We start from the raw sequence: 14,311 nt of genomic DNA on the forward strand, positions 1-14,311 counted from the left end.
CTTTCTGCTCCGAAACATTTTGCACACCTCTCTGGGCAGCCTGCTATCACAGGACACAAAATGGGTTCAGACAGCGGTAGGAATCAAATAATTTAACAACCAGTTCTCCGCTCTAATGATTTCTTCCAACAACCAGTTCAACCTGACTGCTCAGAAAGTTAACAACTGGTTCTCCCGAAGTGGTGCGAACTGGCTGAATCCCACCATTGGTTTCGGGCCTGCTGCAGAGTCAGTCTGCCTTCTTGGCCCAGTGGACAAATACACACTTGAGGATATCCTTTGCCCCACTTCTGAAGGCTGGCTATACAGCCTTTTATCCAAAAAGACCAGCAAAACAGCAAAGGGATCTATCTGCCACAGGGAAATCTTTGGGTTCACTTTTTGGGAAGTGGGGGTAGAGTGGGGATGTCTTGTCCTGAAAAGCCCAGAAGGGTTTTTTCCAAACTGATACTATATATGGCCATAAACTGTACTGCTCTCTTTTTAACATTGAATTATTGTGTATTTCTTTAATGTATTTATTTACGTGGCTTATGAATCATTCCAACTGCAGCCAACTCTGAAAAGGTTTCAAGTGCCTCTTGAACATGGCCACTAAAACAGGGATGTCATGAAGGTAGTAAGGGCAAAAATGTTTAATATAATTTAGGGGTTCAATTTATGGAGTGAAATAGGCGTATTACTTCTAAAGGAGGCTATACTGCTCCTGTTTTGCCCCTTATTTTGATCCAAACCTTTACTTGTGGTGTCAACAATTTTGCCACTCTGCGTAGTGTGAGCTGCAGAAGCTCTGGGGATCACAATATGGTTAGGGGTCATGTCAGAGACTTTTGACGTGGCTGCTCCTGCCTTAAACCAAGATTCCTTTGCTAAGATTAGAAGTGGATAAACACCCAAAGTCTTGTCAGTGGGAATAAGAAAGACAATTGTTTCCTTAGACTTTAATTTATATAAATGTCCGTGATGCTTCAAGTTTTACAGAATGCCAGAATTATCCATTGCCAACAGCAATATATCCGTGGTCTATGGTGCTTACTTCATTGTTTATTTCAATTTTTTTCAATTCAAATTAACATAGAAAGGACCAGACATGACAAAATGAAAGCTATACGTTTGTGAAAAGGGGTAAAAAATACGTATGGGTAATAGGAAATACTTGAAAGTTTAGAGCATATAAAGAATGACCCATAGCAAAAAAAAAAGAAGAAGAAGAGTTTCTTGGTACTAATAGCAGAACATTAGTCTTTGGCCACCTAATGAGAAGGTAGGACTCACTGGAGAAGAGCCTAATGCTGGGAAAGGGGGCAAAAGAAGAAGGGAATGACAGAGAATGAGGTGGCTGGATGGAGTCACCGAAGCAGTAGGCGTGAGGATGGTATAGGAAGGCCTGGAGGAATGTTGTCCATGGGGTTACCGTGAGTCGGACACGACTTCGTAACTAACAACAAGTCAAGGTTGTGAGGTTTCTGGATTAACACAAACACATACAATACCTTCTGGGTTTAAATTGATTGTGGGTATTTGAGTTGTTCAGCTACAGTTGGGAACTTATAAAACAAAAAAAAGCTCAAGCCTTGTCCAGTAGCCATCTGGAAATTTGTTTTGGGTTATGACTTCATCTCCCAAATAAATGCTCCCACTAAGAAGCGGTTACAATCTCCCTTAAAAAGAATATGCCTGGGCATAGAACTTCTTTGACTAACTCTATTTGGTACCATAGTTTTTCAATGTATTTCAATGTATTATACAAGAGTGGTTCCATTGTATACCATCCCACTTATGAATATTTTTCTTGGTACTTCCCTGATTTCTACCCTATCTGTTTCTACTGGACTTTAATTTTAGAAAATAGAGCAAGAGAATGTGACAGAACAAAAAAAGTATATATTTTAAAAATGTCTACAGTATTTTTCATAATTGCAGAAAAAGATACCAATGAAAGCTGCATCATAAGCTGAGTAGGTGGTATTTCTAAGGATGCTAAGAGTTTCCCTAGGAGGCCATCTCTCTTCTGTTGTCAGCCCTTTGAGGTAGACCAGACTAGGAAATTAAAGTCAAGAATTATAATACCATTTTTATTGTAAAACTGTAATATTACAGTAACATATTTTTTCAAATGAATGCACCTCCTTCCTTTTCCCTTTATCTTCAACAGAATTAAGGAGGGTCAAATTCTGAGGTGCTTCCTCAAATTACATTTCTGCCTCAAACTGAAACTTCTTTTCTCTGACTATGGCCACTGTTTTCCTGTTTCTCAAGATTATTGTGGTTGCCCATTGCATCTACATTCATACTAATTTCTACCATTAACACCCATGCTGGACCTGCTGATGAATTGCATACACCCACATACTTGGTTAAATTTCCAACTCTTTCCCTGAACAAAGAGTTTTACCATAACATATCCCAGATGGAACACAGGGGACAATAATTGATGTGGATAGTTACAGAAGTTGTACATACCTGGCAATAGGGTAGTTACATTGTTGTTGTCCTCGGTCCCACAGCTAAGAAATACATCAACAGTGTCTTGGTCAGAGAGATCCAACATGTCCATCTGTTCCAGCATGTCCACATTGACCTCCATGGAAGAAATGCTACCTAGGGGAGCTGGAAAGATGTAGGAACTATCAGAGGTCATACTGCATGAAGAATTCTCATAATAGCACAGGGCAAGGCCTACACACAGCTTGATAATTGTTTATATCTGTTAGATATTAGCTACTGTCATAATGGTTTCCACCAAGGTCTTCTGTTCCAGCGGGAACAGAGATTCAATCTCATTGGTTGAAGGGTCTGACAGCTCCCTATAAAAGGGCTGCTGTCAGACTGAACCTTCGCTGGATTGTACATAGTTGTACTGTTACAATAAAGAGCTGTTGTTGCCTAAGCCTGAATGTGCCTTTCCTTTACCCAATCTAACACTGGCAACGAGGATGGGATTGGAAGGAAACTAGGGGAAACAAAAAGAGCGTAGCAATCCAGCAAGTAAATCGAGCCCGGAGCTCAGCGCGGTTTCGAGCAGCCATTTTTGAGCAGCAAACTCAAAACACCTTCAGAACACAAATTGGCCATGCACGCCTCACCGACTCTGTACAACCCAGTCACCGAGCACTGGGAATTGTATATGCTGAGGTTCGACTGCTTCCTCGAAGCCAACGACCTCATGGGCCTTTCTGAAGGCCGCAAGAAGAACATGTTCCTGGGTTACTGTGGACGGGAAGTGTTTGAAACAGCCAAAGATCTATCTAAGCCAACACCACTCCAATCAGTCGCTTGGTCAGTGCTCCAACAGACGCTGAGGACACACTATGCTCCCAAGCCATCTAAGTACGTCCACTGGCACGAATTTAATAGCAATCAGAAAGAAGGCGAATCAATCAACGAGTACATTGCGGCGCTAAGAGAGGCCGCAGTGTACTGCAAGTTCAGAGACCTAGACGAGCTTATACTTGACCGCATCATATGCGGTGTGCAGGACATTAATTTACAGAGGAGATTACTTGCCAAGTCTAATCTCACTCTACAAATTGCCTTGGATGAAGCCAGGGCATCCGAATCTGCTGTTAAGTCTACAGAAACCCTGCAGCGCCAAAGCACTCCACAAGGTTGATCATTTTTTCCTAATTCAACATATCATGCCAAGTGCTACCACAGGGAGAAGTCCTTCTGAGCTTCTCATGGGTCACTGTCTAAGGTTCCACTTAGACCGGCTACACCCACACTATTGTGCCTCATCACCCCCAGACTCAACAAGCAAAATTTGGAATTTTAGCATAGGGGATTCAGTTTACGCCCACAACTATGCCAGGGGAACTCTGTGGATTCCTGCCACAGTGATAGGCATCACCGAGCCTCACTCGTATCTCGTAGAGCTCGCGGATGATCGGAATTGGAGAAGGCATGTTGACCAACTACGTGGCCGCATCTCCAACTCCACTCTTAGGCAGCCAGAGGTAATTCCTGCACGAGTTATCCAAAGCCCTACCTAAAAGGAGCACGAAGTCACTCCTTCCACAGCCAACTCAAACCCGAAGACACTGGGATACTCATCTACTTGTGTTGCAGGCTCGCAGCGAGCTCCGAGCGAACTGGCTCTAGAAGCTCCAGCTGTGGTCTGTGAAAGGTTCCAGGAGCTTCCACCAGGCGAAGCTCCAGAGCCAACAGGTCCGTCCGACCTGTCCGAAGAATACCCTCCGACTGAACTGCGCAGGTCTGGCAGAGCCACCAAAAAGCCCACCTACCTGCGTGACTACGTCACAAGTCGTTTGGTTCCATCTAAGAGGGGAGGGGATTGTACATAGTTGTTCTGTTACAATAAAGAGCTGTTGTTGCTTAAGCCTGAGTGTGCCTTTCCTTTACCCAATCTAACAATATCTATGCCTATTATGGAAGAAATGGATCTCCATTTCATAGCTTGCTGCCCAAATTAATCACAAGTAAATTACAAAGTTACTGACTGTTCTCACACAAATAACACATTGTTTTCCCATATTCTCATTCAGTACCATGAAACAGGGTAGGCAGCCTTTCTTGGAGCTTGGGGATTAAACTGAATTGCACAATGATGTAGAGAAGGCAAGGCTGCATCATAGTATCGACAGGACTAGTCTTCCCCCCCCCCCTTATTTTTCTTTTTATTCTTCTTTTAGGTTTTCTATGTGATGTTTTGTTATTTTAACAGCACTGAACCTATTTGAGGGCACATGCTGTTATTTTTATAGAGTTGTTTGGGCTCAAGGTGGGAAGAAGCTGCCTTCCTGCTGAAAAGCAGTGGTACAATTGCTATAAAGCGTCACAAAAAGAGATATGGAGTAGAACACTGGTACTTGATGATACAGGATGCCCATGTAAGGTCTATAAACTTGACACTTGAACTTACGTCTCCTGTGTTCTATCTGCAGGTGTGATACTGGGAAGAAGAAATCAACATCATGCTGGAAAACTTCTTCAAAGAATCTTTGCCTTTCCCAAAGTTTAAGTTGCTGTTGTTGCATCTGCTCAGGGTCCAGCCCCCGCTGCCCATTTTCAATATCAGCTGAAATGAAATCAGAATGAAAAGTTGAAATATGGAAGTGTTTTCTCCTGTTTCTTCCAGAACCAAAAATTGTCCTTAACAATATGCAGGATAGAAACACATTTCTTTAAAGAGAAATGGTAATGGTTTGAAAAAAGTTTCACTTCTGTTGGTTTTTTTTTTGCACAGGACAGGAAGCTGGATTAAAATTATCTCCAAAATCCTTTTCTATTTTTAGATACTTTCATGCTTTCATGATTCTGGAGTTTTGCTTTATTATCACTTCCTGCCAAGTAGGAACAGAAAAGCATTTTTAGTAGTGGTGAAAATCAGAAGGCTTAACACTTTGTAACTACCGTATTTTTCGGACTATAAAATGCACCCATGTATAAGATGCACCAAGATTAAGGTGACCAGACATCCCGATTTCAGCGTGACAATAACAATTTGTCCCGTTTCCCGCCGCGTTTTTAAAAAGTCCTGATTTTCTGGCTTCATATTGAAAGCCCAGTGGATTTGCTTAAGAAATCCTAACTGGGGCAAGACAAAAGACACCCTGTCTAATCCCTCTCTCTGTCTCAGTACTTTCATTGAAGATATTAAAACGTTAAAGCAACAAAACTGACCTCCCCCCGCGCCGCTTTTACCTCGTTTTATAAGAAAAAAAATGATCTAGTACCATAGAGCTGCAGGAAATGGCTAGAGAGGTTACTTCCTGGATTTTCCAGAGGGGAGGGGCACGGAGGTTGGAGGTCTGCTCCGAAAAATGGTGGCATTTTTCCCTGACTAATTTCACCATTTCAATTTGCTCAGTTCTTTGTATTAACATCTACATCATTCTGGGTTTACTTGGAGTGCAAGCCTGCTGGTAAGTGGGTTTTTTTCTTTTCTTTTTTAATGTATTTTAAAATAATATTTTATTTATTGTGCATAGGATTTATTAAAATAGTTTTATTCTGTGTGGATTTAAGTTAAGAACTCCCTGTTATTAAGCTTTCCTTAATTAATCTCTGAGTAAATTCCCACCAACTTCAAGATCCCAAGGGCACATCTTGGAAGCTACACCTTTGCTTAGTTTATAGATGATGCCTTTCCTTAAATATGAAAATAAATACATTTATTGTTCAAATGTGTACAACTCAATAGAAATGACTCTCAGGGGTGACAATAATCCACTAAAATAATAATATAAAACAGTAATTACAAAAACAGGAGCAACTGTTATGAAAATTATTATTAAAAAATAAAGAATAAAAATGGAGTTATTAAGTATATTAATTGCAGCAACCACAATACAATACCTCGGTCCTTCTTTTCATTAAACTAGACATACCCAATTCCAAGGAATTAAAAGACGCTTGCTCCTGGGGAGGAAAGCTATGGCAAATCTAGACAGCATCCTAAAAAGCAAGGTGACCAGATTTTCAGTAAAGAGGGACACCTTTGACTGGGGGTGGGGGCTTGATTAAAAATTTTATATGGAGCAACAAAAATTTTCATACAACGCAAAAATAGTATTGTAATATTTTTTTTATTTCAACTTGACTACAATTTTCAAATATAAATTGTAACTGTTGCCAAACATCAAAATTTTGATCACGTGACCATGAAGATGCTGCAACGGTCGCTAAGTGTGAAAATGGTCGCTAAGTGTGAAAAATGGTCATCAGTCACTTTTTTCAATGCCATTGTAACTTTGGTCACTAAGCCCATTATATCACCTTTCTTGCCACAGTTCTTAAGTGAATAACTGCAGCTGATAAGTTAGTAACATAAGTGAATCTGGTTTCCCCATTTGACTTTGTCAAAAGGTGATTATATGACCCCAGGACACTGAAATCATCATAAATATGAATCTGTTGCCAAACATCAAAATTTTGATCGCGTGACCATGAGGATGCTGCAACTGTCGCTAAGTGTGAAAATGGTTGCTAAGTGTGAAAAATGGTCATCAGTCACTTTTTTCAATGCCATTGTAACTTTGGTCACTAAGCCCATTATATCACCTTTCTTGCCACAGTTCTTAAGTGAATAACTGCAGCTGGTATTTTGTATTTTGGATAGAATCTTTTTTTAAATTGTCTTAGACTATTTTTAAAAAGATTCTATCCAAAATACAAAATACCAGCTGCAGTTATTCACTTAAGAACTGTGGCAAGAAAGGTGGTATAGTGACCAAAGTTACAATGGCATTGAAAAAAGTGACTGATGACCATTTTTCACACTTAGCGACCATTTTCACAATTAGCGACCATTTTCACACTTTGCGACCGTTGCAGCATCCTCATGGTCATGTGATCAAAATTTTGATGTTTGGCAACAGTTACAATTTATATTTGTAAATTGTAGTTATGCTGAAATAAAAAAATATTACAATACTATTTTTGCGTTGTATGAAAATTTTTGTTGCTCCATATAAAAATGGCCCATTTTTCATAAAAATGGGATGTGGGGGCGGGGCTTTGGGAGACCAAAAATGGCTGTGTTCGGTGTATAAGACACACCAACATTTCCACATTCTTTTAGGGCGGGGGAAGGTCCGTCTTACAATCCGAAAAATACAGATAGTATTAATTATTTTCTCTTTTCAAGCTACTTTGAGTTATATGAAGAAAGTAGACCCAACAATTTCTGACCTGCCAAATCAGCTGGACTATTTTCTGCAGAACTATAACGTGATGCAAGATGATGCAAACCAAAGTTTATATTCTGACCAGCTAATCTGCTTCATTTTCCAAAGTCTCAAATAATTTATAATCCTTTCTAGAGTGTATTCATACTGCAGCACAGTTTATAGAACAGAATTCTTTTGCGGGGGGAAAGCAATGTGTACACAGCCTTGAGCTCTTGGATGCCCCGTGCTGGTAGTGTAAAAATGCAATGAACTTCCTATTTGCGATGATGAGAAAAAAATCATTAAAAGTTTGCCCTACAAAGCAGACCAGTTCTGTGAAATACACAAAATGAACCCAAAAACAACATGGTAAAGACTTATTAAATTACCTAGGCTAAAGGAATCAGCAAGAAAGGCTACCTTCAAAATATCAAATTGACTGATTCCTTTTGATTCATTAAACCAAATAAAAATTAAAAAAATTACTTTGAAAGGATGCTGATAAATACTGCCTCTGAAGAGGATGTATTTGAAGGCAAATTTAATCATTATCCAATATGAAACCATTTTGACATGGTGGGCGCAATCTTCCTTATTTCCCATTTATTATTTCTTCCCCTTTGAGCTTTGTCTATCTACCTATAGAAAAATAATTTGGTTTCACTTATCTCTAATCTATATAAATAAGTAAGTAACAATAAATAAGTTTTGATGTTTTGTATTAATAATTATGATTTTAGGTATTTATTTATTTAGTGTTTTAATGTGCTGTAAACTGCCCAGAGGGGCTTGTTCTATGAGATGGGTAGCTATATAAATGATCGATAGGATAGTTAAGCAAACAAACGAACAGACAGACAAAAAATGTTATATAAGAAACAAATAGCACAAGAAAAATATAATTCATTTAAATGTATTATTTCAGGATAGCAGGGCCTGTATCAAGGGAAAAGGGACATATTGATTCCCATATGACATTGATAATAAAAATGGGCCAAAATATGATTTATGATAACTGTGATTTATAATCTATGACTTATCACTTTGTTGCTTGTATATACACTGACAGCTTATGCACTGGAGACAAATTCATTGCGTGTCCACTCCAGTCACACTTGGCCAATAAAGAATTCTTTTCTATTTTATTCTAAATGATGAATGAAGCTCACAGAAGTGAGAACATGAATAGACAACTCTATCAATATTTTTATGCTAAACAAAGGACAAAAGCTTTGTTAAATATTTGCCAAGAACATTAGCATACCTTCTGATGTCAGTTTAGCAAAGCTAGTCTTAATTAGTTTTTAAGGTCATTACATTCTTAGTGTAGTCCTCTGTTTGAAGCTAATAGTTCAGGTTCTGCTTAGTTTATCAAGTTGTAAGAAACTACTTGAACTGTGCAAAGAAACTGTCTTGTAGTTCGAGTGGTTTCACCTAATGCACGGTTTGTGGCAAAGTGTATCACTCTGATCAGTCACTGGACAATTTGCTTATTTTCTGAATTAGACAACTGACCAAAATAAATTGAAATAATGAAGCCCATTTCAGAGGGAAAATAAACCAACCTTTAAAAAGAAAGATTGCTAAATCTGCTTCTTTTCAGTGTGATTAATATGAATGCAATCCACCCACATTTTCTTTTTTTGCATCCTATAATCCCTTCATAAATTTTCCCCAGCATATACAATAATTGGTCCTTGAACACAGATAAAGATAAGCAAGTCTTTCCTTGGGTTTTAAAAAAATCAATTTTTTAAAATTATTTCAAAGATGCAACTCACAAAGAGACATAAAGGAACCAGATACAATCAAGTAATCATAGTCCATTATAAAAAGGCTGAATGTTGAGAAATCTCTTTTTTTTCCTGGGGGGGGGGAAATCCACAGGATCAAGGAACAAAGTAACAGCTGGAATAAGAATGGCCCCCTTGACCTTATCTAGGAGATTTTCCATAGCAAATATCAGATGCCTTTAAAAATTAAAAGACATTTCAGCTCCTCCATTCAACAACTGATGATGCAGGGACTGGCTAGACCGACATAAGGAAAATGTGATTACTAAGCTAGGCAGTGCCATAACCAAGGAAACAAAACAAATAATGAAAATTGTAATTGTCTCAAGTAGAACAGCCTTTTCAATTGCCTCAGGGGAAATTTCAGCTCAACAACAACAACAGTTAAACTTCCTGTTATGGGAGGGGGAAAAGGAAAGAGGGAGATGAGACAGTGTCTCTCTGGTCTGGCCTACGAATTCAGCTCCAGATTTGGGGGGGGACACCCCTAAATCCATTGACACCAACCAAATTGATATAATAAATATGCAATTTTTAGTTCTCCAGAACTTTTCATCAAGCAAATCACTGAATTCAGGAGAAGTAGTAAGCTACACTCCTAACATTTGGCTAGTCCTAAGAAACGCATCACCCAATGTTTGATTTGGAACTATTTTCCCTATGTATCAACCTGCCGAGGGCAACTTTTTATGTTTCAAGAAGTAATTCAAGAACCTCTGCTTTTCTACCTGAGCAATTACTCAAGAGCAAATCTATCCCACATGCCACCCTTCAAATATGCTGAGATTTCAAATTCCAGAATTTCCAGCTCGCACAAGATTCAATTAAAAGGGATTTGGTAGCAGATGATGAAAATAATGTCCTGGAGACTTACAGTCACAACAGAGTAGTCCAACCAGATGTGTTGAACCATAAGTTGCCAATCAGCATGTTCAAAAGCTAAGCATTATGGTAGTTTTTGTTGTTCAGTTATTCATTTACCTTCAATTTGCCCAAGCGTCAATTGGATCTTTTCCAATGACGCTTTCCTTTCATTATAGGTTCAAAATATCTAAGCTTCATCATTATTGCTTTCAGTAAGCAACCTGTGTTCACTTGATCTAGTATTAAATTATTTGTTCTTTCTCCCTTCAAGGGTATTTTCTGTCACGTTTTTCATTCAACTTTACTTATTGTGTTTCCCATATATTGTTAAAAACTGGGTATTTTTGTTGGAATCATCTTTAATGAACCCATGAATTTCATTCCAGACAGTGTTGGGATTCCAGATCTTTTCCTACCAGTTCTATGAGAGCGTGTTTTATCAATTGCAGCAGCAGATACAATCAGAATAGGTGCTGATAATAATGATGTCATCTTTCTGACTAATGGACTCAGGGAAGTCAGAACTCTAACACTTTGCTCAGGTTCAAGAGATCCTTTATTAAGTACATCATATTGGCACAAGGTGAAGCTAGCTCTAAATTATTCCTGTGCTTAGGGATAGTTAAAAGAATGAGACCTCTCCACACCCCTTTGTCTCTCAGGTGACATGGGCCAATCAGTCCAGATGTAAAGGTTCCCCTTGCACATATGTGCTAGTCATTCCCAGCTCTAGGAGGTGGTGTTCATCTCCATTTCAAAACTGAAGAGCCAGCGCTGTTCGAAGACGTCTCCATGGTCATGCGGTCAGGATGACTAAATGCCGAAAGCGCACGGAATGCTGTTACCTTCCCACCAAAGTGGTCCCTATTTTTTCTACTTGCATTTTTTACATGCTTTTGAACTGTTAGGTTGGTAGAAACTGGGACAAGTAATGGGAGCTCATCCATTACGCAGCACTAGGAATTCGAACCGCCAAAATGTCGACCTTTCTGATCAACAAGTTCAGCATCTTAGCCACTGAGCCACTGCATGCCATCCAGATGTAGATTTCAGCTCAACTTCAACAGGTGTCTGTTGATGTGACCTTGGTTCTCATGGCAGCTGATAGATGTTATGGCTAACCGACTGAGGCACCACATTCCTGAGTCTCCCCACTCCCTATGCTCTCCCCATTCCCCCTTGAATGGCAATCAAGAAACGAAGCAAAAGTAAGCATGGCTTCAGCTGAAGTCATTTTGCAGGTTGACAAATACTGCATATCTGAGAACTACATATCTAATCTCTTTAAAATCAGAGATAAATGCTGAAATCAACACTGCACAAAGGAGGCCATTGCCAATTTTAAAAATTCCAAGGTGTTCCTAATATATTCCCTTTAAATAATAAATATTTCAGAATCTGGGCTTGAGCTTCAAGGCTTATTGCAGACAAAGAGGAACTTTCATCCAGCTTAGATTCTGGCTGACACCATCAGCAGAAAAATATTTTTGGACACAGACACAGCCAATACGTATAAATATTTCTGTCTTCAAGGGTGTGACAATGAAAGCCATATATACAACTGTGTGATCCTATTTAGAGCTAGGGTGCAAATATAAACTAGTCTGTGAAAAACTGCTCAGCTCAGTCATCATTACTTAACTTAAAACATCCGCAGTCGAGATTTTCAAAGTGGAAGCTCCATGCCGTATTTGCATAATGTTTCCATGGGTTTAGAAATCATTTCCATTTATATATTTTCTAATACACATTTTTTTCCTAAGGAAAAAATGTCTTTAAGGAAGGAAAGACAATTAACTGGGATTTTGATTGCTAAAGCTTACTGCAGGTGCTATCTCAGTTTGGAAGTAATGTTGACTATGCCCTACTTTACTAAATTATTACAGGGATATTGTGGAAACGAGGGAAAGTATCGTATGTAATGCCTATGGCCGTGATGGCGAACCTATGGCATGGGTGCCACAGGTGGCATGCAAAGCCCTCTCTGCAGACATGCAAGCTGTTGCCCCAGCTCAGTTCCGCCGTGCATGTGCACGTGCCTTCTGCCAGTCAGCGGATTTTTCGGTCTCTGCCACGCATGCGTGGGGTGCATGTGTGAGATGTGTGTGCATGCATGGGGCCGCATGGACTGGGATTGTGTGCGCATGTGCAGGGTGCACACGGGGGGGGGGCAGGGCTTGCGAAGGGTGTCCCCGCATTGTATTTCAGCATCGGCACCAAAAAGGTTAGTCATCACTGGCTTATGAACTATCTAATGGTAAAAGCAATTGGAACAAATACAGGCAGTCCTTGACTTAAGACTGGTCTTTTAATGACCATTCAAAGTCTGGATGGACTTACCTGGGTAGTACTTATGACTCAGAATTGAAGTTTTGATGATTCCCCCCCTCTCACCCCATGGGTGTTCAGCAATCAGGCCACATTTAGGGTTACTTGCAGCATCCCATGGTCACATAACCCACAATTTACAACAGTTTTGCAGAAAACCGGCATTTACTTCTGATTTTGGGCAAAACCATAGAGAAGCATTGGTTTGCTTAATGACCAGGGGATTTGCGTAAGGGCTGCCATGGCTACTTTATGAACTCTGCATTCATTTAATGGCCACCACAAAAAAGGATTGTGAAATTGGGTCAATCACCTGGCAGACCTGCTTTGCAGCTGTCATGAATTACAACCATGAGGGGCAGGCTTCATCATGGTCAAATAACACATCTCCAAATTCTATGAAATATATATTTTTGTTTGAATTCATACTTCTTAATAAAGCATGCCAGGGAAATATTTTTGTCATTATTTCTTCAATATTTATCTATTAATTTCTCCATTAACAGCATTAAACACAAAAAAAAACATAAAAGCTGCCCAAGGGACTAGAACTTTCCAATGAAGACAGGTTGTAACATTGTAGAAAGTAGGTGAATGAGAATGGACATGATAGTAATATATATAATGGTGTATGGTGTAGATAGTGGGCAAGGAGAAGCTATTTTCCTTTCCTGAAATGCTAGAAGAACCAGAGGACATCCAATGAAATTGATTGGAAAAAACTGGGATGGACAAAAGGAAATACATTTTTACACAACACATAATTAAATGTTAGGATTCACTACCCTGGGATGCAATGCTGCCTACCAGCTTGGTTGGTTGAAGCAATTAATGGACGTCTTGGGATCAATTACTATTAGCCTTGATGGTAATGGGACTGCCTCTGAAGTCCATCTGTTGGGAGACTAGTTGGCTTCCTAGTGCAGTTGGCTGGCCATTTGAAAACAGACTGCTAGACTAAATGGGTCAGGAGTCCAATCCAGCAATGCACTGCTTATGTTCTTATCTTCCTCATCTGATATTCCTCCCAGCTTCCTAACACATCCACCCACAATTAGAATAAAAATACTGCTTTACACATATTGCCAAGGGATGATAGACATATTTAAAGCCAAAGTTAAAGGCTTTAAAAGGGGATTGGTAAATTAATATTTAACAAGGGTGTTAATTTTGAAGACTCATGCCTCTAAATACTAATTACAGGAGAAATATGATGGGGAAAGGGTGTATTGTCGCATTTTACTTGTAAGTATCCCAGCATTATCCAGTTGGCTATAGTGAAAAACAAAACACAAGACAAGGATGAACCTTAGCCTGAATGAGCAAGATTATTCTTATGCTCTTGTGTTTTTCTTTTAGAAGGTGCAGTCTTGTCTTTAAATAGCCTTCACCAACTTTGGCACCCTTCAAATATGCAGATTTTTATAATACAATAATACAATACAATAGCAGAGTTGAAAGGGACCTTGGAGGTCTTCTAGTTCAACCCCCTGCCTAGGCAGGAAACCCTATACCGTTTCAGACAGATGGCTATCCAACATCTTCTTAAAGACTTCCAGTGTTTGGGCATTCACAACTTCTGGAGGCAAGCTGTTCCACTGATTAATTGTTCTAACTGTCAGGAAATTTCTCCTCAGTTCTAAGTTGCTTCTCTCCTTGATTAGTTCCCACCCATTGCTTCTTGTTCTACCCTCA

General features: G+C 39.4%; 1 protein-coding gene across 1 annotated transcript in view; it reads right to left on the bottom strand.

Moving 5' to 3' along the window:
- DBNDD2 (dysbindin domain containing 2) overlaps positions 1 to 14,311 on the bottom strand; it is a 33,807-nt gene that overhangs the window by 5,877 nt on the left and 13,619 nt on the right. Inside the window, exons 2-3 of the mRNA XM_014054577.2 lie at positions 4,883 to 5,038; positions 2,464 to 2,610 (exon numbers count right to left, since the gene is read on the bottom strand). Coding sequence (XP_013910052.2) covers positions 2,464 to 2,610; positions 4,883 to 5,038 — 303 coding nt within the window. The remainder of the gene's footprint in view (positions 1 to 2,463; positions 2,611 to 4,882; positions 5,039 to 14,311) is intronic.

The sequence above is a fragment of the Thamnophis sirtalis genome, unplaced genomic scaffold (genome assembly GCF_051295495.1).
Source record: "Thamnophis sirtalis isolate CommonGarterSnake01/CBP01778 unplaced genomic scaffold, rThaSir2_p1.2 scaffold_7, whole genome shotgun sequence".
NCBI lineage: Eukaryota > Metazoa > Chordata > Lepidosauria > Squamata > Natricidae > Thamnophis > Thamnophis sirtalis.